The sequence below is a fragment of the Phaenicophaeus curvirostris genome, chromosome 2 (assembly GCF_032191515.1).
Source record: "Phaenicophaeus curvirostris isolate KB17595 chromosome 2, BPBGC_Pcur_1.0, whole genome shotgun sequence".
NCBI classification, from domain to species: domain Eukaryota; kingdom Metazoa; phylum Chordata; class Aves; order Cuculiformes; family Cuculidae; genus Phaenicophaeus; species Phaenicophaeus curvirostris.
The window spans coordinates 16,253,317-16,276,982 of NC_091393.1; the positions used below are offsets into that span (position 1 = coordinate 16,253,317).

Here is a 23,666-nt window from a genome sequence, read left to right on the forward strand (position 1 = left end):
CAACAAGAAGGGGCAGGGGAAGTAAAGTATAAAGAACAAAAATTACAATCAAATCTCTTGAACACGGATTCACTTTGAGGTGACCACAATGACCAACAGATTTGGAAACAGAGTTAAGATATGCCCGTTCAATCAGAATTCATTTCTATCATTACTCCTTCAATTTTCTATAATACAAAAACCAGTGGACAATGAAAAACAAACACAGACCCCAAGTCTCAGAGCATAAATTCGATAATATGTAAGAGTTTTTTCTGGTTCAGCTGAGTGAGACAGAAAACCTTCTGCAAAAATGAGCTTCTGTATTACCTTAAATGGGCCTCATAGATGGGGAGTAGCACTCCTCCAAAGCACCCCTCTCAGAAGCCAGTCTGGATAAAGAGGCCTGAACACGTGTATTCCAGTCTCTACCAGCTACATTCAGCATCAACACCTCATTCTTTGAGGCTGAAAACTACTTTGAAGGAGCTGCGGCTTTAAGCACTTTCTCTGTTTATCCAAAAGCCGCCTTTGTCAGCTACAACAGGCATGGCAATGGAGTGTCTTCTAAATCAGTATGGCTATAAGAGAGGGAATGGTCCAGATGGAGGAGTTAAGCTACCCATCCCTGAGGGAAGAAAGGCATACAAGTTCCAGGAGGAGACAAAAGGCAGATCAGCACAGGAAGGAGTGTTAGTTTTTATTGATATCCATCCCCAACTTTGAGTATGAAGCTTGAGGCCCCAAATTTTTAGTAGTTCTAAGAAAAGGAGTATCTGCTGTAGGTTTTCCTAAGTAACAACATCACAAAGCAGTAAGTGGTCCTTAAAAAGTATGACTTAAAGGCCAACAACCTGAGAACACCAAGCAAAAATATATTCAGCAATACCTATTAAACAAGACAAAAGAATATAAATTATAAGAAAACATGACTACCATTCCCCAGAGTAAGTCAGAATCCAGTTTAGCAGTATAATCAGGGGAATCGGAAGGGAAGACTCCATTACCTCCTAATTCTATATCCAAGCAGTACAGAAGCTTGAAGAGGTGAGAAAACACAGCTGTTGCAGCTAAAGAGCCTCCAGTCATGACTATTGAGAAGTATGCATTCCTTCTGTGTGAATGAACACTTTCCTGAAGGGAAATAAGCACATGGCACGCACATATTCACACACACATATAACTAAGTAAATGTTACCTGAGCAGGAGGTACAGCAGCTGCTGGTAAAGGATTAGAGATCATTGGACCAAAGATATCCAGGTCATCATTCAGTGCTGTGACAGCAGCAGTGCCTTCATTTGTAACTGATGCTTCGGCTGGGCCATCTTAAAAAGACAACAGAACCACATTTAAGGTGAAAATTGTTAATATTTTTAACAGTATGAGAATAATTATATCTGTTCATTCCTTCCTGCCCTGCCCCCACCAAGCGTGTATTCAGTTTCTGAGATAATACATTTTTCAGACTGTGGTATTGTTCAGACTTTGTAAAAGCTACTTTCCCTAAAAAGGCAGTATACTAGTGTGCTTCAGGGAAAAAAAAACACCACCAAAACAGAACACTTAAAACACTTCCCTAAGGACAGTCACACCAACTTATCAGTACGCATTACACCATTTTCAAGTGCCTTTTTCGAGCACACCAACATTTTTAGTGAGAATTTAAACAGATGTCTTACTGAGAAGGCTCAAACTTGGTAGCTATGAGTCAGAAAAAATACACTCTTCTGTGTTCTTGAATTAAAATTTGTATTTTAGAATCCACAAAGTTATTCTTAACACGCAAATTTAATTAAGGGTACATAGCTAAACTTTGCATTAGGAAAAAAGTCCTTCCTTCCCCCTTTTTCGAAAGTACTTTGCATGGACTTTATTCTATAGCTCCACATGAACACCCCGGCCAGGCACACAGGACTAATTATCCACAAGAACCTACGGCTCTTGCTCTGTGCAGTTAACCTTCTGCAGGCTCGGTGCCCGTAGCCACTTCAACACATCAATACATTTAGTGATCTAGGTGAAAGTGAATACATACAGGACAAAAAAAGAGCTGGAGAATTATCCTTTCAAGAAGAACTGCAAGAATATACTTTAAAAGATGTAGGGACGAAAACATCACAAAAAGTTTTTAAGGAACAGAGAACCATTTTTCATTTGATTTCAAGCTGCCTAAGAACAAGAGGAAAGAATTGGCTGACGAATTTTATTCCTAAGCATATCACAAGTGAGTTGCCATTACAGAGAGCACAGAAATACAAAGGTTAGCCCAAATTCTGCTGAGCACTACGATGACTGCATGGTGGTAACAGCAAATCTAAGAAAGCTTTTATAGGCAAAAGAAGAAGTTATTCTAAGTCTCAAAGTATCCAATACTCACTGCAGAAGTCAGATTTCTCTGGCAGATCAAACAAGCTGGATATTAAGTCAAAACTCTCTCTTCAAACAAAACATTTCCATAACAACCAGCATGGCTGTTTGTATATCATGGGAGGATAAGTATTCTAAAATCGCTAGATTACAGAATACTAAAAACCCTACTACTAACATCATAAAACAATTTCTACCTGATGTTTTAGCATGTTTAAAGAACAAACCTCCTCCTAGCTTCATGTGTCACATCCACTGTTCTCATTATTCACACTAAGATTATGTAAATTTAATTTTAACTTGTTTTCCATCTAATTTAAAGGACTGGGTTTTGTTTGTTTTTAAAGTCACACAGTTGCACATAGGTAGCTAATTTCAAATACATCCATCAGACACTTCAGATATATATTTACAAACTAACATAGCAATATAGTCAAAATTTTAAACCTGAATGAATACAGATCAACACCTTCAAACTTCTAAAAGCATCAAGGACATTGAAAAATAGTTGCAATATATTTCAGATATACTTCCTCCTCCTACTAAACTGTAACAAGTTATTTTCCGGTGTCCTACACCCATGACAGATATCCACCTGACTGAAAAGATCCATTTCAAGAGCAGAGGTCAGTCACTGGAATATCAGCATTAACAGTTTAGCTATAACACAAGAAACATATGCCTTACTGCCACAGAGAAACACATGAGGCTGAAGGCAGATGTGAGGTCTAGGCACTTTAAAATTTCTAGAACTCTAATGCTGACAGAGAAGTGATCCAATTAGTAAAGAGCATGGTCAAGATGCAGTATTTAATTATAATCAAATCATAGGAAGCTTCCAGCGCTTATTTAGAACAATACAATACCATCTCTATGTAACTGCAACATTCTTTCCCATCTGCTAAAGAACAGTCACAGAAGAATCAGTATTTTATTATTCTAGGAAAAAAAGATGTAACAGAACAAAGGAGTAAGTTCATTCCTTAGGAAAGTCGTCTCTCTTTGCTCTCCTCCACTTTTTAATTTAAGAACACAAATAACTCGCCAACTACAGCAAGATTTATCTCCCAGCATGTCAAATATTATAATTCTTCACTACACTGGCCAAACACAAAGTTACTGCAGCTGGAGATCATCCTTCCCAGTAGCCCAGGACATCGATAAGCTGGAACAAAATAGCAGAAACAGCAAAAAGCACCAGTCACTTCACCAGCTGGGAAATCATTTGACTGAGGAAACTATCACAGACAACATTTCTGGCTGTTAACTCACATGAGCAGGCACTGCATTCTGCAACAGCCTTCAGAGATGCTTTCTCATTTCTGCCTGCTTCCAGCTCCGATGGAAGGTGTGGGTGTCCCTCCCTGCTTTAGCTGCCTTACATGACATGTTTGTTTATGTTAAAGATTAAGACTGTTACTGCTGTGTATTTAAAACTTGACACACGAGTCAGGAATGTCAAAATCTGACCATATGGAATATATCAGAAGCTACCACCATCCACGTCTATGTGAATTCAGTCTTTTTGTAGATATGTTAACCTTTGGCCTTAGTGTGTATAGGAAACGTGGCACAGCTACAGAAACCAGACCTCTTAACTGACAGTATATGTAACATCCCTAGCATCTTTTTAAGCACTTGGTGCACCTTCTCCATACACGGAATTGTGAAACAACCAAGCAGAAGGGTGGTTTGCAGTTCTTTGGGAGCTATACGTTTGCTTTTGTGACTACTTTAGATGTACAAATTGCTTTATACTCTAATTTAGCATCAAACGTGAACATTAATAGCTCAAATTCTCAAATCTGCTTCATGTCAATGAGACCAAATTGAGACCACAAGCAGATCTAATAACAAAGATCGAAATACCTTGAAGACAGAGATATGAGAAGAACAAAGTGATTGGTGATTGTGAGAAACTGAACGTCAGCAAGTATATTTATTACACAAACTTGTACAAAGTTTGTAAGCACAATTGTGCTGCCCGAAAGAACTAAGATCCAAACTACATAAAGTCAAACCGGCCACGGGAATGGCTTAGCAATATTACATTTTCTATGCTGAGTAAACAGTGAGTGGCTTGAATAAAGACCACAGGAATGAAGCGGCACCTCAGCCAATTTTATTACAATGTTGTGATTTGACTTGCTGGGAGGGTTGCGGTTCCAAAATTTCTGAAAAGCAAAGTTACAAACTCATCTATGATTATAACAAAGTCATTTACATCTTAGCTCCCAAGGTCTCCTTCTTCTCTTATTTCTGTTCTGATGAGTGGAAGTCAGTAGACAGCAAAATGACTGTATGTACAATCTCCACCACTCTACCCACACCAGTGCTTTAAGATGTGTGTAAATAAGCAGGTTAAGTAACAACCTTCAATTGAGGTCACTATGCAGACAGGCAGTTCCAAACACATATCCCCAAAGGTTCACTGTTTCAGATAAATTTAGGAATGAACTGTGCATAATTTCCATGCAAAAGGATTGTCTGGAATTAATAATTCAGTGTTCTCATTTTCTCAGTGAGGCACATGTATTAAAAATTCTCTCTCCTGTCATGTTCCAAAGTGGTTCAGTTTCCCCGAATGTAAAGAATTTTAATACATATGACTGAAAACATAAATGTAATAATTTACTAAAACAAGCATTTTACATACTTGGAGCATTCACGAGAGAGCACATTTGTAACAACATGGTATTTTTCAAGTGTTCAATATGCTGCTTATAAATTCATGCTACGACCCCCCCAGTTTTTTTGCTATATTGCTTCTGTAAGAGTGTTATTTAGTAATGTACACAGCTTTCATCTCTTACTGAATTTCACACTAGAAGTAAATATTTCCCTGTCTGCATCAGTGCAGAAACCAGACATTTTGAATTACTGTTTACAACACAGTTTTAAGCCTGTATTAACAGATCATCCTGCCTTACTGATTTGTCAAAAATGCAGTAGTGGGAATATTTCTATCTATTAAAAAGCAACTGTGAAAACATTTCCTCCTCCACAAAATAAAAGATTCTATAAATAGCTAAACTTCAGGATACAGAAGAAATTAAACACTGTTTTCAATCCAGTCTAGAACTTGTAGCATTATTAGTATATTCACTGAAAATATATATGCATGGAGGCATACGCAGACTTGTATGTCGATATAATAGTTCACACTTCTTATATAAAGATTATGGATATTCTCAATTTCAGCATACCAGGTCATGGATTAGGGAGCACTTCTTTCTTTTCCCTCCTCATTTTAAAAATATCTGTAGTACAAGAAAGATATTCCAGCAGAGTTCTGTGTTCTAAATTATATCTATCTAACTTCTGCAGCCTACGACTAAAAAAATCATTAGAAGAGATAGCGTATATTTGCCAGAAAGAAACACGGCTATAGGCTTTCCAGGGGACAGGTAAAAATCAGATGAAGTTATACAGGCTTGTCTGAATATTTTGATAAATGCATAGCTTCAACTGTGAAGCATGTGGATTACTGTGAAGCAACTAACTTTTAATCAACAGTACTTCATTCACTTTTCTAGATAACACATCTGCAACTAGGAATGAAATATTAGATGTGGCAGCAGCCGTCGCAATGAGAGCATAGGTAAGGCAGAGCTTCCACACCCAGAGAAGGTAACGTGGAGAGTCAAGAGATGCTGCTCTTCGTTGTTTCTCCGAGATGTGGTTCTAAAAATTTTCTTCTTACAATTTATGACAATATGACAGATAATACCCAACTGCTGTCTGCCACACCGTGCAACAGCAGATGCTGCTTCTCATTTCAGATTAGGAAGTCTTGTTTAAATCTGATAGCAGAAACAAAAGCTATTTACCAGGATCTATTTAGTAAGTGAAGGATTCCAGTGAGTTTTGCCTTCACAGTGCTTTTCTGTACATATTTTGCCTGACATGACAATTTCCAGCTCAGTGCTCCCATTTGTTATGAAAGCTTTCATGTACACCATTAATTCTTGGTATATTTATCAGTACCAACAGTAAGAACGAACAGCAGAAAGCTTCAAAGGGAGAGCAAGAAAAGGAAATGGCAAGAAAGATCTGCTCTTAAACGTTGCATTACGTTTCTGAAACTCTATGGGGCAAACTATCTACAAGAACTTTGCCCCTAAACTGCCATGTATTTTTATATATATAATCATTTAAGACAGCCATAGCAAGACTTGCAATAGAGGAAGAGTATGCATATGATTATTTATTACACCAAATTACTTCAAAGGCAGAACTGAGATAAATAGTCCAATACTTTAAACAAAATCCATGACAAAGATATAAACAAGGATTGTTTGTCCAAAATTACTGTGGAATTATTTACCGCATCAGTAGAATTTTATTTTCTGCTAAAAATTTTACAGAAGTGAAAAAACATCCATAGGGAGGACATTTTTATATAACATTTCTTAAAATGAAATGTGTGAAGCCAGAAAATGAACAATGCTGCATGCCTCAACTGGTTGTAAATGTTCTCATTTTGGGTAGACACACTGCTTACCTAGAGCATAATCTTAACATAGCAGAAATACTATAAAAGTTAAGAAGCTTACAAGCTCAAAAACTGGGACCATGCAAATCTCATGCTGAATAAGTCCAAGTGCAAGGTCCTGCACCTGGGTCAGGACGACCCCTGGTATCGATACAGGCTGAGGGATGAAGGGGCTGAGTGCAGCCCTTGCTGAGAAGGACTTCAGGGTGCTGGTATATGAAAAGTTGGACATGAGCCCTCAGCACAGGAAAGACACAGACTTGTTGAAATGAGTCCGGAGGAGGGTCACAAAGATGATCAGAGGGCTGGAGCACCTCTCCTGTGGGACAGGCTGAGACAGTTCGGGTTGTTCAGCCTAGAGCAGAGAAGTCTCCAAAAAGACCTTATTGCAGCCTTTTAGTAGATAAAGGGGGCTTAAAAGAAAGATGAGGACAAACATTTTAGCAAGGCTGCGACAGCACAAGGGGACATGATTTTAAACTAAAAGAGGGGAGATTCAGACTAGACAGGAGGAAGGTATTTTTTACAGCTGGAATAGGTTGCCCAGAGAGGTTGGTGGCTGCCCCATCACTGGAAACATTCAAGGTCAGGTTGGGTGGGGCCCTGAGCAGCCTTGATCTATCTGAAAATGTCCCTACTCGCTGCACAGGGGGGTCAGACTCAATGACCTTGAAGGTCCTTTCCAACCCAAACCATTCTGTGATTTCACACAGAGCACTTTAGCAGGAATAAGCATACACATGCATATGTGGTATTTATGTATCTTTATTATTTCTTCAAAGCATCTTTCCAACTTATGACCAACTATGCTGCCTTGGTACTTAGCAAACAGTACCCACAGATACATTTCTCAGTTATGCCACATTCAGCTATGTTTAAGCTCTCAAAGCTTCACAGAATTCCTTCAGAGACTACTTTCCCCATACAAGCAGACAGGCAGCATTTGGCATATCATACTTCACCTCTAACCATGTCAGATGAAAGCCCCACACGTCACATTCAGTTAATAATGACAACATAATAGATCTCCCTTCTTCTGGTCACTCACTGTAACTTACTACAAAGGTTATCCCAGAATGTGCAATTCTCTAACTTATGAAGGGCACATCTAAACACAGTAAATGATGCTGAATATGTAAAATACACTTTCGTTCTTTCTGATAATTTTTTAAGGCAATAGAGTTTAACTATATGATTTTTTCTTTTTTTTTCCCCTAGATGTTAAACAATTTCTAAACAACCTATCTTGACTAACAGAATGATTCAAAATTCCTTGTGCAATAATCCAAGAAAGGATCGCCACTATCCTCCATAGCTATTGTATAATTTTTTTTACAAGTATTTTAAAAAACTGTATTTACATCTATCTGGCATTACTGGACACATCCACCTTACCTTGTAAGACAAAACCCCTAAAAGGAGCACAGAGCACAAGGTTAACACCAGAGAGATGAAAACAAGTCATTGTCAATGACTTAAATGTTGAAGAACTAGTTTACACACAGTAAATTCCAAAGTGAAAAACATTTCTTATAATTCTATAAAAAAATAAATATTTTTAAATCCTGTATTATTGATTTTAGCGTCAATTATAAGTCTCTGCATTTTCAACAGCACAATCTTTCACTGTGGACAAGATCCAAATAATTGTAGAGAACATTCCAAAAGCAGCTTCAGCTTTAGCCTACAGAACCAGGCGGTGATTTCTCACAGCTTGGAAGAGAGGGGAGGAATTTGTGATTGCATAGCAAGAACACTAAAGCGATTATTTGTAGAGAACATAAGAATATTTAGCTTGTACATGTTCAGTTCCCTGCCTTTTTGTGTGTGGAGTACAGAGCTAGAATCTCCTCTGAATCAGAAGGCCAAAAGCCATGAATGTTGTTGGATCATCAAAAAGTGAATATCCAAACAGCATCTCAATAAAAACCTGCTAGACAGAAACTCAAGGGAATCACATAAATCTATTTTAATAGGCCCAGAAGAAACACAAACACAATAGTTACAGTCACTGAGGATATTACGTCTCTTCTGCTATTACGAGATTTAAAGGTACAATTTGGCTAGGCATATTATCTTGATAATTTTCCAATTTGTGAAGAAAAACAAAACCCAATTTATTTTTAGAAAATTATCTCTCCCAGCTAAAATTTTCACTTCTTACAGTCCCACCTTACAGGTTGTTTACCTTTTGACGGAGTCACTACTATAAATGCAACTGACACAAAAAGAGCAATGACCTCAAGGTTAATTACCCAACGCTAGTACTGAGGATTACCCAAGAAAATACTTTGCAAAAAGCTGGGCTGCTTTGAAAGCCAGAATTATTCTAGCATGAATTGTGATTCATTAAAATTACTTAATCCGCTATCACAAGCAATTCTGATCTGCCCTAGTAAAATCTACTGTTCATTTGCAGAACTGAAGGCCTAGGAGAACAAAACCGTGTCCACTCAGTAAGAAGAATGAGCTATGCAGTAAGAAGAAGTAAGAATAATGAGCTATGCAATCGTATCCATTTTAATATTGTTTGATATGACACATCAAACATTTTGATCAGCAGCAAACAAAAACTGCTGCAGCAACAAAAGCAAATGGGATTCTGGGCTGCATCCACAGGGGCGTTACTAGTGGAGACAGAGATGTGAACACGCCACTCCACTCAGCGCTTGTAAAGAGGCACCTGGAGTCCGCGCCCAGTTCTGGTTCTCACAATTCAAGAAAGATGCAGACAGACTGGAGAGTCCAAAGCTGGGCCACAAAGATGGTCAAAGGGATGGAGAACTTGCCCTGTAAGGAAAGACTGAAGGAGTAAGGTCTTTTCTCTCTGAAGAAGGGAAGGCTCGGGGGGGAATCCCACCCTAATGTGCCAGTACTTAAAAGACAGCTACAAATAGGACAGAGGCTTTCTCTTCACAAGGAGCCACATGGAGAAGACAGAGGGCAACATCTACAAGTTGCACCAGGAGATGTTTTATTTTAATTAAGAAAACAGTGAGATCAATTACCGGAACAACCTTCCCACATACGTGGTAGAGTCCCCATCACCGGAGGATTTCAAGATGTGATCAGACAGGATGCTAGATAAACCTCACCTTCCCACAGGTTAGGTCAGACAGTCTTTCAAGGTCCCTTCCAACCCGGGCTATTTCATGGTTCTATGATATATTGGGTTGAAGTGATCTTTCGTTTAAAACTATCTGAAATTGTCTGCTGCAGGCTTTAATTAAAAGACAACTCTTCAAATGAAATATGCAGCGCTGTTCTCATTAATACATATCTCATTTGTGGCTCAGTGGACTCCAAGTGCTACTAGCTTATTACACTGCCTTTCAATTTGTTACTTATAAGATCTTTAAGCACTCCCTCCCCTAAAATTATGGTTTCTAACATACAAATTATAAACTTTGCCCTTTGTATAACTCACTGAAGAAGCAGTGCCGTTGAACACTAAATATAATACTCTTTCTATCTGTATCACATCTCAAGTTAGCCTACATAATCCGAGTTTATTATCATATCGTAAAATTGTGTTACTAAGGTTCTTTTCAAATCATGACTAAAAGGATACAGAAGCCTAGCCATCTCTAAACCACATATTGATTAAATTCTAGTTTTTAATTAGGTTGTTGGTCTGCTAAAGGAAAATAAAGGAGAATCAGCTTTCCATTAAGTCTAAATTACCTTTTTCTTTTTAATAGGTTCATCCTACATCCGTAATCTAAGTTCTACCGTGTTAATTAAGATCTGGTTTCCTATGAGAGCAGATTACATGGAATGAGATACGGACCACAACACAAATATAACCAGTAAAAACCTATTAATTTACAGCTATTCTACATCCAGAGGGAAAATAACATGCATTTTGAATAATAGCATGATTTCTAAAACGGAGATGATGTTTATTGTTTTGTTGCAACATTATTCATACCTTAAGCCCCCAAAATTTTCCTCAAAGTCTTCAGAATATTTACATTTAAAAGACCTACTAGCCTCCTTCGATATCCTATAAAAATTACGTAGAAATTTAAGAGTAACCATTATATTGATATAAATTGAATACTCTTAATATCCACTCACAACTCCTGGGAAATTTTCCTAACACTGAGCAACAAAAAGAAACAAAAATAGTTACTGTAATGTTTCATTCTTCCAGTTCCATTTTAAGATTCTATAAAACTGAAAAAACACACTTACAGTAACACTAGATAAATGAAAGACAGATTTTAATAACATGGCCTTCAACAAACAGAGAAAAAGCATAAAACAACAGTATAGCCAGCGAGTGCAAATGAAATGATTCAGGTCCAAACAAGTCTATTTACAAGACAAATACCCAGTCACCTGCCCGTCAGAAAACAAAATTGCACGTAAGATAAAAATGAATGATGGTCACTCTCAGTACACAACACTGAAGAGCCCAGTGTATTAAGTTTTACAAGATTCTCTCGTCAGATGCAGTCAGACACTTCACTTAAATAATACAGGAATTTTATGATATAATGTATTTTACAGATCTACAATTCATATCACCTCAGCATTTTCATTAAAAAGTACATTTGTTGCATAAACACTGAAATACCACAATCCACAGACCCTTTGAAGATCACTCTGATAATTTCCCCTTCCCATAGGAGCTCATTACTCTCCTTAGCAAAACGTAAGTACTGATATACCCACTTCCCTATGGTGCTTTCCTTTATAATTTCAAATTCATAGACTCAGTCTCATGGATTTCAAATTAATTTATCAGTAAGCACGTAGAAAATAGAAGTTTATCTATTAAAATATAAAACGATGTATCTGTGTTCAATTTAAAACCAGCTAATTACGTATTTCTTACCAAGTCCTAAGAGGTCAATAGTGGGTTCTGATGGTTTTTTTGGACTTGCTTTGGTTTCTGATTGCTGATCTTCCTTCTTCTGTGGCTTTAAAGAAAAAGAAACAAACACAAATAACATTTCTGAAAAAGATACAATGCTTAAAAAACTCACATTAAAGATGCTGCTCCAATATTAGAAGTAAAAGCCTTTTTCTATATTTGTTTATCATAATTACTTTGATTTATCATTAAATAAATGGAGGGTTGGGAGGCTCTACAAAGGGATCTGAACAGGCTGGACCGCTGGGCAGAGTCCAATGGCATGAGGTTTAACAAGGCCAAATGCCGGGTCCTGCACTTGGGGCACAACAACCCTGTGCAGTGCTACAGACTGGGAGAAGTCTGTCTAGAAAGCTGCCTGGAGGAGAGGGACCTGGGGGTGTTGGTTGACAGCCGACTGAATATGAGCCAGCAGTGTGCCCAGGTGGCCAAGAAGGCCAATGGCATCTTGGCTTGGATCAGAAACGGCGTGACCAGCAGGTCCAGGGAGGTTATCCTCCCTCTGTACTCGGCACTGGTGCGATCGCTCCTCGAATACTGTGTTCAGTTCTGGGCCCCTCACCACAAGAAGGATGTTGAGGCTCTGGAGAGAGTCCAGAGAAGAGCAACAAAGCTGGTGAAAGGGCTGGAGAACAGGCCTTATGAGGAGCGGCTGAGAGAGCTGGGGTTGTTTAGCCTGGAGAAGAGGAGGCTGAGGGGAGACCTCATTGCTCTCTACAACTACCTGAAAGGACGTTGTAGAGAGGAGGGTGCTGGCCTCTTCTCCCAAGTGACAGGGGACAGGACAAGAGGGAATGGCCTCAAGCTCCGCCAGGGGAGGTTTAGGCTAGACGTTAGGAAAAAATTCTTTACAGAAAGGGTCATTGGGCACTGGAACAGGCTGCCCAGGGAGGTGGTTGAGTCACCTTCCCTGGAGGTGTTTAAGGCACGGGTGGACGAGGTGCTGAGGGATATGGTTTAGTGTTTGGTAGGAACGGTTGGACTCGGTGATCCGGTGGGTCTCTTCCAACCTGGTTATTCTGTGATTCTGTGATTCTGTGAAATAAGTTGCAGTTATGGCCATAAGGGACATGGCACAGGTGTGAAAACTTATCTTTAAGCCTTCACTGGTATGTAATAAATTTTAAAATAAAACTAAATGCTAGGATAGGTTAAAATTAAGCCCAAATCTTAAACTGAACCACTGACACCATGCACTAGGCAAGAAGCTGCCTCTAATTTGACTTACTGACTAATTTCAGCACCCAAACTTTCAGAGTTCTGCAGCATTAAAGAGCAAAATCCTCAAGCTTTTAAAAGTTTAAATTTAAAAAATAGAAGCAGACTAATGACATTATATAGAAAACAGCATCTGCAGAACATGCAAACTTTATAGATACTAAGCACCAACAAACACAGTCTGTGTTCACGAGCTTTTCCTTTGTAAACCTGAAGGCAAATGACAGCATTATTCGCCTTTGGAAAACAGAACTCCTAATCTTTTATTGCCTGGAGACTTCCAGATGTAAGATGGCATTAACATTACATTTGATTATGAAAATGACTTCATAAATCTGTTTATAATTCTCATACCAATATCAGCCTTATTACCTGAATCCATCAAAATGTCAGTTTTTTAAATGAATAAAACCTGGTTTATAGTAGCGACATGAGAAATGCATCCTATTGTATGCATTTAATATGCATTTACTCTGTACTTATCACAAAACTGTGGTTTGGTTGATGAACGAGTACAGCTTTTAATTAGAATAGATTACTGAATAACGATGGCAGAACACTGTCATGCTGGGCATTGGGTTGACACCAACAGAACCTGCTTCATTCCCACCTGCATTCCCCCCATAACACGACTTTGCCAGAGTTACTGAGGCTCCCAAGGTTCCTGAAGTCATTAAATCTTAGTATTTAGTATCAGGAAAACTTTACACTTCAAAACACGGGTAGAAAGTTCTCCTTGTTTAGATAATCCTTCACTTGCCTCTTCTGCAAATTGGGAATAAAAAGTAACGAGCTTGGTGTCTGTTAAGAGAAGTGAGGAAACTCAACAGTGTTCACAGGTGGGCCAAGTGAACATAAGCCACTGTCACGCTTACCCTCCTCTTGTGTGAGCGAACCCCCGTAGAAAACCTCCAGGAAAAACCAGCAATGAACTGAACTCCGTTTCTGCAGCTACAGGGAAAAGGTATCTTCACGCTCAAACTGATCCTTGCTAATCCCTCAGAGAAATGCTTGCTTCCTCTTGCCAAAAAATCCTGATGTTGACTTAAACAAACCTTGTTCAAGACTACAAATGTTTGGAAACTATTTGAAAACAAGCTGCTGGAACAATATGCCATGGATTTTCTAATTCTAAAATATATTACAACTTTCATCTTTGAGTATGGGATCTGAAGAACAGCACAGATGCCAAATGCTATCCATTGTTACAGAGTAAAAAGTATGGGTTTGAAAGTACATTTTAGCATATCAATAATTTTTTTAAATGACCATTCAAAATAGTTTTCTACGGCTGATGATATCTCAGTAAAAATGCCATAAAACTTTAATTATTATTATTATTATTATGAACATCAAACAGAATTAACAGAGAGTATTTCAGAACGGAGTTTATCGTAAAAATTTGCATGTTCAGTTTTTCTCCAGTTCTGTAAGGAACACCATGGGTCTCGGAAGCTGTAAAAAGACAGCGCAAGAACTAAACAGATAAGAGTTCAAATAGCACTCTCTTTTCTTCAGTACTTACTCCTGCTGAAAATTAATCTCATTACTCAAACTAAAAATGTAAAAATATAGTAGGAAGAACCTCTTCAGTTCCTCTGTTTTCTCAAACAAACATTTTCAATAACTATTAAATGCACATTTCCATTTCATCACGAAAGGCAAAGAAGATACAAGGTATAAAAATAAGAATTTCTTAAAATTAAGATCCTTTAAGACACCCTTTTCCAATATCGGTACTATATTTCTTGTTTAGCACTTTCAGATTTTGCTCCCTTGTCAATATGTAAACCAATGTTACTTAATAGCTAGTTACTTTAAGAAAAACTATAAAATTATTATCAAGCTTGTTAGTACATGAAATATTTCTACATTTTAATACACTATTCACTTCCTTGATGGAGATTTTCTCCTTAAAGCTCTATTTAGCTCCGTTAAGCTACACAGTTTTCACCAACACACCATCAGTCTAAAAGAATGAAAAAAGCTCTTAGTCACCTAACAATTCACCAATACCTCATCTGTATAGTGGTGGTCACACAAAGCAATATTCAGCAACTATTTGAAACAGAAAACCTTCCTCTTATCCTTAACTTTACCTACAATATTATGTTATTCCCTTTGTTCTCTCACCAGTTGCTGGAAGTTCCTATCCTCCTGTCTGAGATTTCAAACAATTTAAAAATTAAGTACGCCTTTTTTCTTGTTAAGATGTCGCATGCAACATATGAGGGCTTTTGTGCAAATTCAGAAGATGCCTGTTTGGTGCTTAAGGTCTACCATGATTCAGAGATGGACACGGACTTCTCTAAAAGTCATCTACACTTCGGTATAAATTACAAGTAAGATTGGCACTAATGGAATGAGTTAGAATAAGAAACTTGCAATGCATGTAATTATTCTTATTTTAAGAATACCTAATAATCCCCTGTTACCATGCTGTCTCTTAAGACAGGCTTGTTCTCTCTTTGGCCCCACAGATTTAGGGCTACCTGACTGTACTGTGGTCCACTCGAAGAAGGTATAATGAAAAGGAATGTCTTACTAAAGCGTTCTGTAGTAGAAAACACGCCATATTTCTGAATCTGGAGCAGGGGGCCTCCAGGGGTCCTTTCCAGCCTATATAATTCTGGCACAAACAAGGTGTTGAAATGTTCAGAAAAGAACAAAAAGAGATGTCATACTGCAGCCAATCGAAAATTTTGTTCCAAACAAAGAGAAATGTGATATTTCATTTCTTTTTAGTAGTTTTGCTCCAACAGGACTCATACATGACTAAGCTTTATGTAGAGAGTGGTCTTTAGAGATGTTAAAGCTAAATACTGCACACAGTGAGCACAGAAGTGTTCAACAGGCAAAGAACTGCATAGCAAGGCAGTGACATTTCTTAAATTTAATGTTTAATTTAGTGTTTTGCTTTATCTGAAAATTACTGCATTTTGTAGTGGTGCAATACAGCATGACAAATGTTTGGGAATCCTGCTGTATTACGATTCATCTCAGTTTCTATTACTAGTCTGCTTGACTCCCACAGCAATTATTTTAAAGTACTGACACCGTTACTAGGTGAACCATTCCTTGTGTCCTTTGGAAAAAGGCTGCTTAAAAATAAGAGACTAGGTAGCATTAAATGAACTAAAAACAGCACTAAAAATCTGCTATTAAAAAGCCAAGTAGAAGGGCACAAGACACAATTTGATGCACCCATTTCCAAGTGCAGCCTTCAAAATTACTGGGGCTACAATTTTTTACGACATTCAGTGTTGGCTTAGCAACATATGTGATTTTATTAAGTGAAGTATATGACTATAGCAACTCCTAGATATATTTACTTTGCATTGTATATTAACAGCTTCTCATTCAAAATTACCTTTATGGTACTAGTACGTTCTTCTGAAATGTCCTTGCAAAAAGCAGAGCATCAAAACATCTTTGTTATACAGGCCCTACATTTCCATTTTTCACAGTTGCCACCAACAGCCCTTACATTGTACTTTACATTTGTTCTCACTTGGCAGTACCTATTGAGACCAAGCAATGTTCTCTGCCTCGGATATCTGAGATTACTGAAAACAGTCTAATTGCAAATACCATTGAATCAAACTGAGGCCAGGACAAGCTTCAGGTCACTGGAGGTGACCTTTCCCCTCTACTCAGCACTGTTGGGGCCACACCTGGTGTGCTATAATCAGCTCTGGGCTCCCCAGAAGAAGAGAGACATGGAGAGAACGGAGCAAGTGCAGTGAGAGGCTGCAAAGGTGACTAAGGGACTGGAGCATCTTTCATATGGGCTGTGAGATCTGGTACTGTTCAGTCTGGAGAACAGAAGGCTCAGTGGGGTCATATCAACGTATACAGATCCATGGAGGGAAAGTGCACAGGAGCTGGATCCAGACTCTTTCCAGTGGCGCACAGAGGCAGTGGGCACAAACTGAAACACAGGAGGCTCCATCTAGACCTCAGGAAACACATTTTCACTGTGAGGGTGACTGAGTGAGGTTGTTAATTCTCCTCCCTCGGAGATATTCAAAAGCTGCCTGGATATGGGCCCTGACAACTTGCTTTAAGTGACCCCTGCTTAAGCCGGGAGTTGGACATTCTGACCTCCAAAATTCCCTTTCAAATCTCAGTCATCCTGTGATTCTCTCAAGTGACACAGCGCACAGGAATTGTTCGTTATTTTATTCACTCTTGGCAGATGTTTTTGCCAAGGTGGGGGCCTTTCATGCTTTCAGGTACTCGTTAATAATCTCCTAATTTTCCCAATGGAATAGGGCTAAAAGCAATACTGTGATTTCTCAGGGGCTCATCAATCTTTGGTGGTGTGACGCCTAACATATAGAAACACTATTTCACGATTGGTTTTGTAGCTACAAACCCTTTTCTAGTAGTTATTCCTTCTTACTGGATTTTGTCTCATCTGTATCTACCATAGACTCTTCCTGAGGCTCTCCACAAAAGATCATTTTACTAGCAGCTCTTCAGATTGCTTCAGCAATTAAGTGCAAGTATCTCCTGCAGAAATATTATGCAATATCCATACTCCGTACCTAATAAAAGGAAACTGGGAAAAATAATCAAATTCTACTGCAGAAGAGGTAACAGTTGCTACAAGAAACCCTTGAGAGGCACGTGATGCTGATAGCATGGGAAGGAGAGCACTTAACAGGAATCAAGAAAGAACGGACTAAGGTTAGAAGCAGCTTTTTCTTCTGTTGTCTGCTCAGAATTTCTGGTTTTATTCTTCTGAAAAGACTGTGTGATACGTAGGAGACTAAAACAAAAGCTACTCCTTCCTAAAATAGCTGAATTCTTCACATTTAGAAAGTAGAACAATTGTCAAAATATTAGATAATTACATGGATAACATTTTCCTAAAACCCATATTGTATTTTATGAAAAGTACATAAGACAAATGTATGTGGCTATGCACTAAAAATGGATAAAGTTGTTATCATGGAAACGCTTCCTTCTAAGTTTCTGCTCTGATTCAGTTTTCTACATACTATCCAGTGATGAATGACTCCCTATTTTACACCCAAATCAACCTACATCTATATCCTGCCTGCTGTACATCTACAATACACTTAAAACATACTATGATAACTTGGCACTAAAACCTGATCCATAAGTAGCCCTTAGGTACCAAGATAAATCACCCTTCAGTATCTACAGAGCAGAGTTAAAAAATAGTTAGGAACATTGTGTAACTTTACAACTAGCAAAATGAACAGTTGAGAAACTATGTCAACAGATAAAAATAATCATCTCTTTTCTATTTAAATAAAATGGTAGTACAGAAATGAATATTTGGATCTTCACTTAACTTCCACACACGTTCGCTGGAAACAGCTGGCTTGCAATTTGTGGATAGGAATCCGTATGCTGGTAATCTGCAAATATCTGCACCTTGGAACTTGATCGACATTACCTGTTTTGTGCTAGGAAACCACCACCACCAGTATAATCAAAAGCTGATTACTCTAAAGAAGACCAGTCCATCTGTAATTTGTTATAATCCTGAAGTGAGCAAGTGCATAGCCTGCCTTAATTTTATGCAATGTAATTAGATTTGCACCAAGCTGATGACTTCATTAGCGTAAGCTGCACCAAGCCAGTCTTCTTGCAATTCACAGAGGTACTGGCTATGATTTAATCAATCTTGTTTGTTTTCCTACTATTTCACCTCTAAGATTTTTAAGTATTTTGCAGTTCACCAGGTTTTGGCGGAAAAACTACAAAAATTTGTACCAAAGTTTTGGGAGGTCTTTTTCTCATGTTCTGACTACATCCTTACAAGAGCAAACATAATTGTAGAAAACTTCCCAGTTCACCTAAAATGAGAGTTTTCTATTCTGTCATGAAAGAGGATCTTCTAATTCAATCTACATTTAATGCTGCACTGCTCTTTCTTCTCTATTATTCTTTCTTTGCCCATTTTGTGAAACAATAAAAGTTATCAAAGGTTTAATTTGAAAAATAGGGTGAGAGCAGGAGTTTAGGTTAGCAGAAAAAAATAATTATTTGTCTCAAATTAAAAAACAAAGCTCAATTTTATACAAACCATTATTATCTTTTATTGAACTCTCACAATGCATTGCTTTCAATGCACCACTAATAACACAACTCTAGTCCAACCTAATTTATGTGAAACACTTTTCTTGAGTTAGCTGAAACCTAATATATCAGCAAGCAACACGTTAATTACATATCAAGTTCCAAGGTTGATTTTACAGATTTCTCTTTGTTATGTTACTCTAAATTAAAATTTCTAGTAAATAAGGACATTTCTTTAATAAGAACTAGAGAACTGAAATCTACCTTAAATCATTTATTTTGCAAACTAATTGCCTGCAGAGATCTGGCTGGGATGGAGTTACCTTTCTTCACAGCAGTCAGTATGGTGCTATGTTTTCGATTTGTGGCTAAAACAGTTTGGTTACATACCTGCGTTTTGACCATTGCTAAGCAGTCCTTGGACAGTATCAAGGTTTTTTTCTTTTTTTCCCCATTCTGCCCCCACACTGAGTTGGCTGGGGGTGAGAAAGACATTGGGAGGGTACGTAGCCACAACAGCTGGCCAGAACTGATCAAAGGGACATTCCCCACCATATGAAGTTGTGCCTCATGAACTCATCCCATCAAAACCTGCAATACTGACATAACACTTCTAATAGCCCTATCATTTCAGTTTTGGTAGTTTTATGCAATCATATTTCTATCAGCCTTTATTTTGCTAGTTAAAACAAGCCGCCCTCTAAGCATCTCGTTTAGTCAATTCAAGAACTATACCCACACACATATTTACACACACGCAGACAGTAATACTTCACCATTGGTGGTCTATTTCCTTCATAACCACCTTCTCTTACCTTTCTCTAGCATTCTAGACTTTGCCAAGCAGATACAAGGAGCACATTAGCAAACTAAATCAACCTATTTACAAAACACACCCTACAAATCATAATGGTTCATAAACTCTGACTTCCCATTGAAACTTCATGCACACAAGCCTCAAAGCCCTGAACCCGAGCATTATGGATTTGCAGTAAACTCACCCAAAGGTAAACTCCCACTGCCTGAAGTGGGCAGCTATGTTTTCTCTCAGAGACTGAGACAACAAGACTGCAGAAGGTGGAATTATGAAGAGCGTTAACACCTGAAACATAAGTTGTATACTGTAGGAATTTCAGTGCCTCAGTCCAGTATTTAATCAGATTTTGTCCAGCCAGTTCATAGACTCATGGAATAGTTTGGGTTGGAAGGCACCACAAAGATCATCCAGTTCCAAACCCTCTGCCATGGGCAGGGACACACCCCACTAGATCAGATTGCTCAAACTCATCCAGCCTGGCCTTGAACACCTCCAGGGATGGGGCAGCCACGACTTCTCTAGGAAACCTGTGCCAGTGCCTCCCCACCCTCACAGCAAAAAAGTTCTTCCTAATATCTAATCGAAATCTACCCTCTTTCTGCTCGAAACCATTACCCTCTGCCCCATCGCTGCACTCCCTGATAAAGAGCCCCTCTATATCGTTCCTGCAGTTATTTTGGAGATGACCATGACAAATAATTCATTCTGCCTCAGAAAATCAGAAAAATAATGAGAGCACTGTCAAGTCAATCCTCTTCCTTCCTCCGTACAAAGATTACAGTACAGCACATGTGATGTTGTCTGCGGGGATACAGTAATCCCATGGGCAAGACAGAAAGGAGGGTCAGCATCACCATGACTGACACACCTGTTAAATTCACGTACATAAGAGGATGGTACGAGGTCTATTGCTCGTGTTACCCATGCGCTCTTTCTGCACAACATCACGTGACGCTCAGCACAGCATCCACATGCACGTTTGGCTACTAGGTTTAGAAGATGACAGGTGGGGGAAGACAAGAGGAAAGTGGAAAGCTTTACACCAGCTTGCTTGGTTGACAGAACAGGCAGCATACACGAAGTCTTATCAGAAGTGTTAGACTTCTCATTCACATTACCTGAAAGCATTAGAAGGGTGGCATACATGGCGCAAGACATAAGCCATGTGACTAATAACTCTGAAGCAGTAAAAGTCCTAAGTCAAAGCAGTCATAAGTTACTACAGGAGATATTTCTCTTACTCTGAAGCAAGATATCAGTCACTGTCAAAAATCCTATCCATCAACTGTCCAGTACAGTTGGCTGCTTCTATATTAATACTTAAATATTACACACAAAACTACTTCTCTACACATTTTCCTCAATTTAATACTTCAATGAAAAATTCTTATGAATCTAGAATTTAGTTTCATACACATCTGACCTATTCATGCATTTCTTATTTCTATACCCTACCTTAACTATAAGCTTTAAGAAAGCCAAAAATCCATCAAATAATTCAATGAAAAGCACTTCAAAGCAATTTCCAGTTTATTCACTAGAGCTCATTGATGCTTCTATGGTTACTGAACAAAAATCTTCTTTTGCTTTTACTAGTTAAGAAATGCATGCCTTGTGCATGAAGTAATTGGATTCTTCATTACCTGCTTGCAACAAAACGTGCAAGACAGCATAAACATTTGAGAATTTCCAAATGAGAAAATAATGATGTTAGTAATTTATTATAAGCTTGCAATAGGTTTGTAGATAGGATTTCTTCTGACAGCTCGCATACTTCTACTATACAAGTTAGTTTCTTACATACCTATTTAAAGCATTACTTATATAGGCATCCTAGAATTTTTAAAGAACTTTACACAGCTTTTGCCTCAGATGTGTAAATAAGGAAAAACTAATTCTTTCATAATACCGAATTTTAATCATGCTAAAAATAAAATGTGTTGTTCTATCTACCCTTGTATAAGATACTGGAATTTTTCTCAGACTTGCAACTTAATATGAAGAAACTCAGAAATCAGAATAAACTCTTCAAAACTTAGCAAGTGATGAACTTCTGTTTTGCTTAGCTAGTAAAAAAGCCAGAAAATAAGTATATGACAGTAGTATATCACAAGATATACTACAGTGGTGTCATTACGAAGTTGTACAGAGTAGAGCAACTCTGCAAGCAAACTCATGCATTTCTAATCAAGAGGAAAAAAATGCACATCAACTAAATGCTGCTACCACTCCTATTTATAAAACTAGAATGACCTCAAACAAACAGTTAAGACAAAGGGAAAACGTAAGTTTATTATTTAAGCATCTATTTTGATTAGTCCAATGAATCACTCTTAGACACTGAATGACTCACACTGATGCAGGTCAGCTGATTTAAGGCATTTATACTAAGCAAATGAACAAAACTGAATTGCCATTTTTATTTTTGTTGTTAAGTAGGATTCTGTACACATGAATCACGAACTCCCAAAGGAGTTCTACCCTTCCCCTTCATCATCTACCCTTCCCCTTTAAAAATCTGGGTATATGGATTTCATGAGATTTTCACAGCTAGGGCAAGTTACTTGTACAAGATTATGTAAAAGGTGTGATATCTTCAATCATTTGAATTAAAAACTTCATGGCAGAACTAATAGACAGTTCATTCCATTAATATGATTTTATCTGGGTCTCAGCCAATATGTTAATAATATTTAGAGAACACAGATTAAGACTATTCCTTTGCTATTACTTCTTGACCACCTAATACCAACATTTTATTTTAGCTAAATTTAAAATGTTAGCTCAGATCTCATTTACTTTATTCAATGTAGTCCAAGACGGCTTAAAACCTTTCATGTCTCATTCTTGCCTGAATCTGTTAAGCTGCTTCCAGCATACGCATCAGACATTCTCAGAGGCACCTTTTCCTTGCCCAAAACAAAATACACAACTGCAGAAGCCTAATTTCCTAAAACGACCTTGTCCTTCTCTCTAACTTACTGCTGAGACTATGGCAAAATATCAGACAGTAAATCTTTGATTTGTCTTATAATCATGTATCAAATCTATGTATCAAACCATATCTATGTATCAATTCATGTATCAAACCACATTTGAAACACTAGTTGCATGCATTCATTTTCACGTATGTTCATTTCTTTAAGTTGACAGCTTTAGAATAGGGTTTGAAAAAAAGAGGGCAAGCTCTTTTTCCTGAGTTTGGCACCTGAAGAAAATCACCACGAGACTGCAAGATGATTGCTAGGTAACAGTCACAACAAGAATTAGGAACCTGAAGCTGAGCCAGAAACGTCAAGACTGCAGAGAACAGGCCCACAGTCTGAGTGCAGATGTAGAGAAGTTTTCTAGGGATTCTGGTAGCAAGGATTTGACCAGAGCTTGCTGCAGCCTTACAGCTTTGAAATAACTACATTTGAGCCCAGAATCAAGGACCTGTTTACAAGGACACAAAAGGCAGAGGGAAAAGCTGTTTATCAACCCTTTCCCGATTTCGTATTATCTTATCATGGAACTTGATATAGATAAAACCCAAGCGTTCTACTTTTAATCCAACCAAATCTGCTTTTCAAATCTTTTAGGAGAAGTCAGTAAGGAACTGAAAATCTAGGCAGATCCATCTCAAATCTGCAGCTGATCCAGCACCCCATTACAATACCCATTAATGGTATTAGGGCCAAAGTGTCTTCATGCACCTAAGTTTGCAAGCTGTGAAATGCAATAAACATAGTCTGCATTTTTATAAGCTGTTTTAAATACATTTTCAAGTTTTAGAATTACATATTATGGTTATATGAACTCGGCTTACATATTTCCATTCCATTTCTACTGCGCTCATTAGCCTGGGCAA

General features: G+C 38.1%; 1 protein-coding gene across 2 annotated transcripts in view; it reads right to left on the minus strand.

Moving 5' to 3' along the window:
* Positions 1 to 23,666, minus strand: part of SMAP1 (small ArfGAP 1) — a 103,348-nt gene that overhangs the window by 12,781 nt on the left and 66,901 nt on the right. For both annotated transcript variants that reach the window (XM_069851434.1, XM_069851433.1), the window contains 2 exons: positions 11,686 to 11,770; positions 1,178 to 1,305 (listed from right to left, as the gene is read on the minus strand). In XM_069851434.1, the coding sequence (XP_069707535.1) occupies positions 1,178 to 1,305; positions 11,686 to 11,770 (213 nt within the window). The remainder of the gene's footprint in view (positions 1 to 1,177; positions 1,306 to 11,685; positions 11,771 to 23,666) is intronic.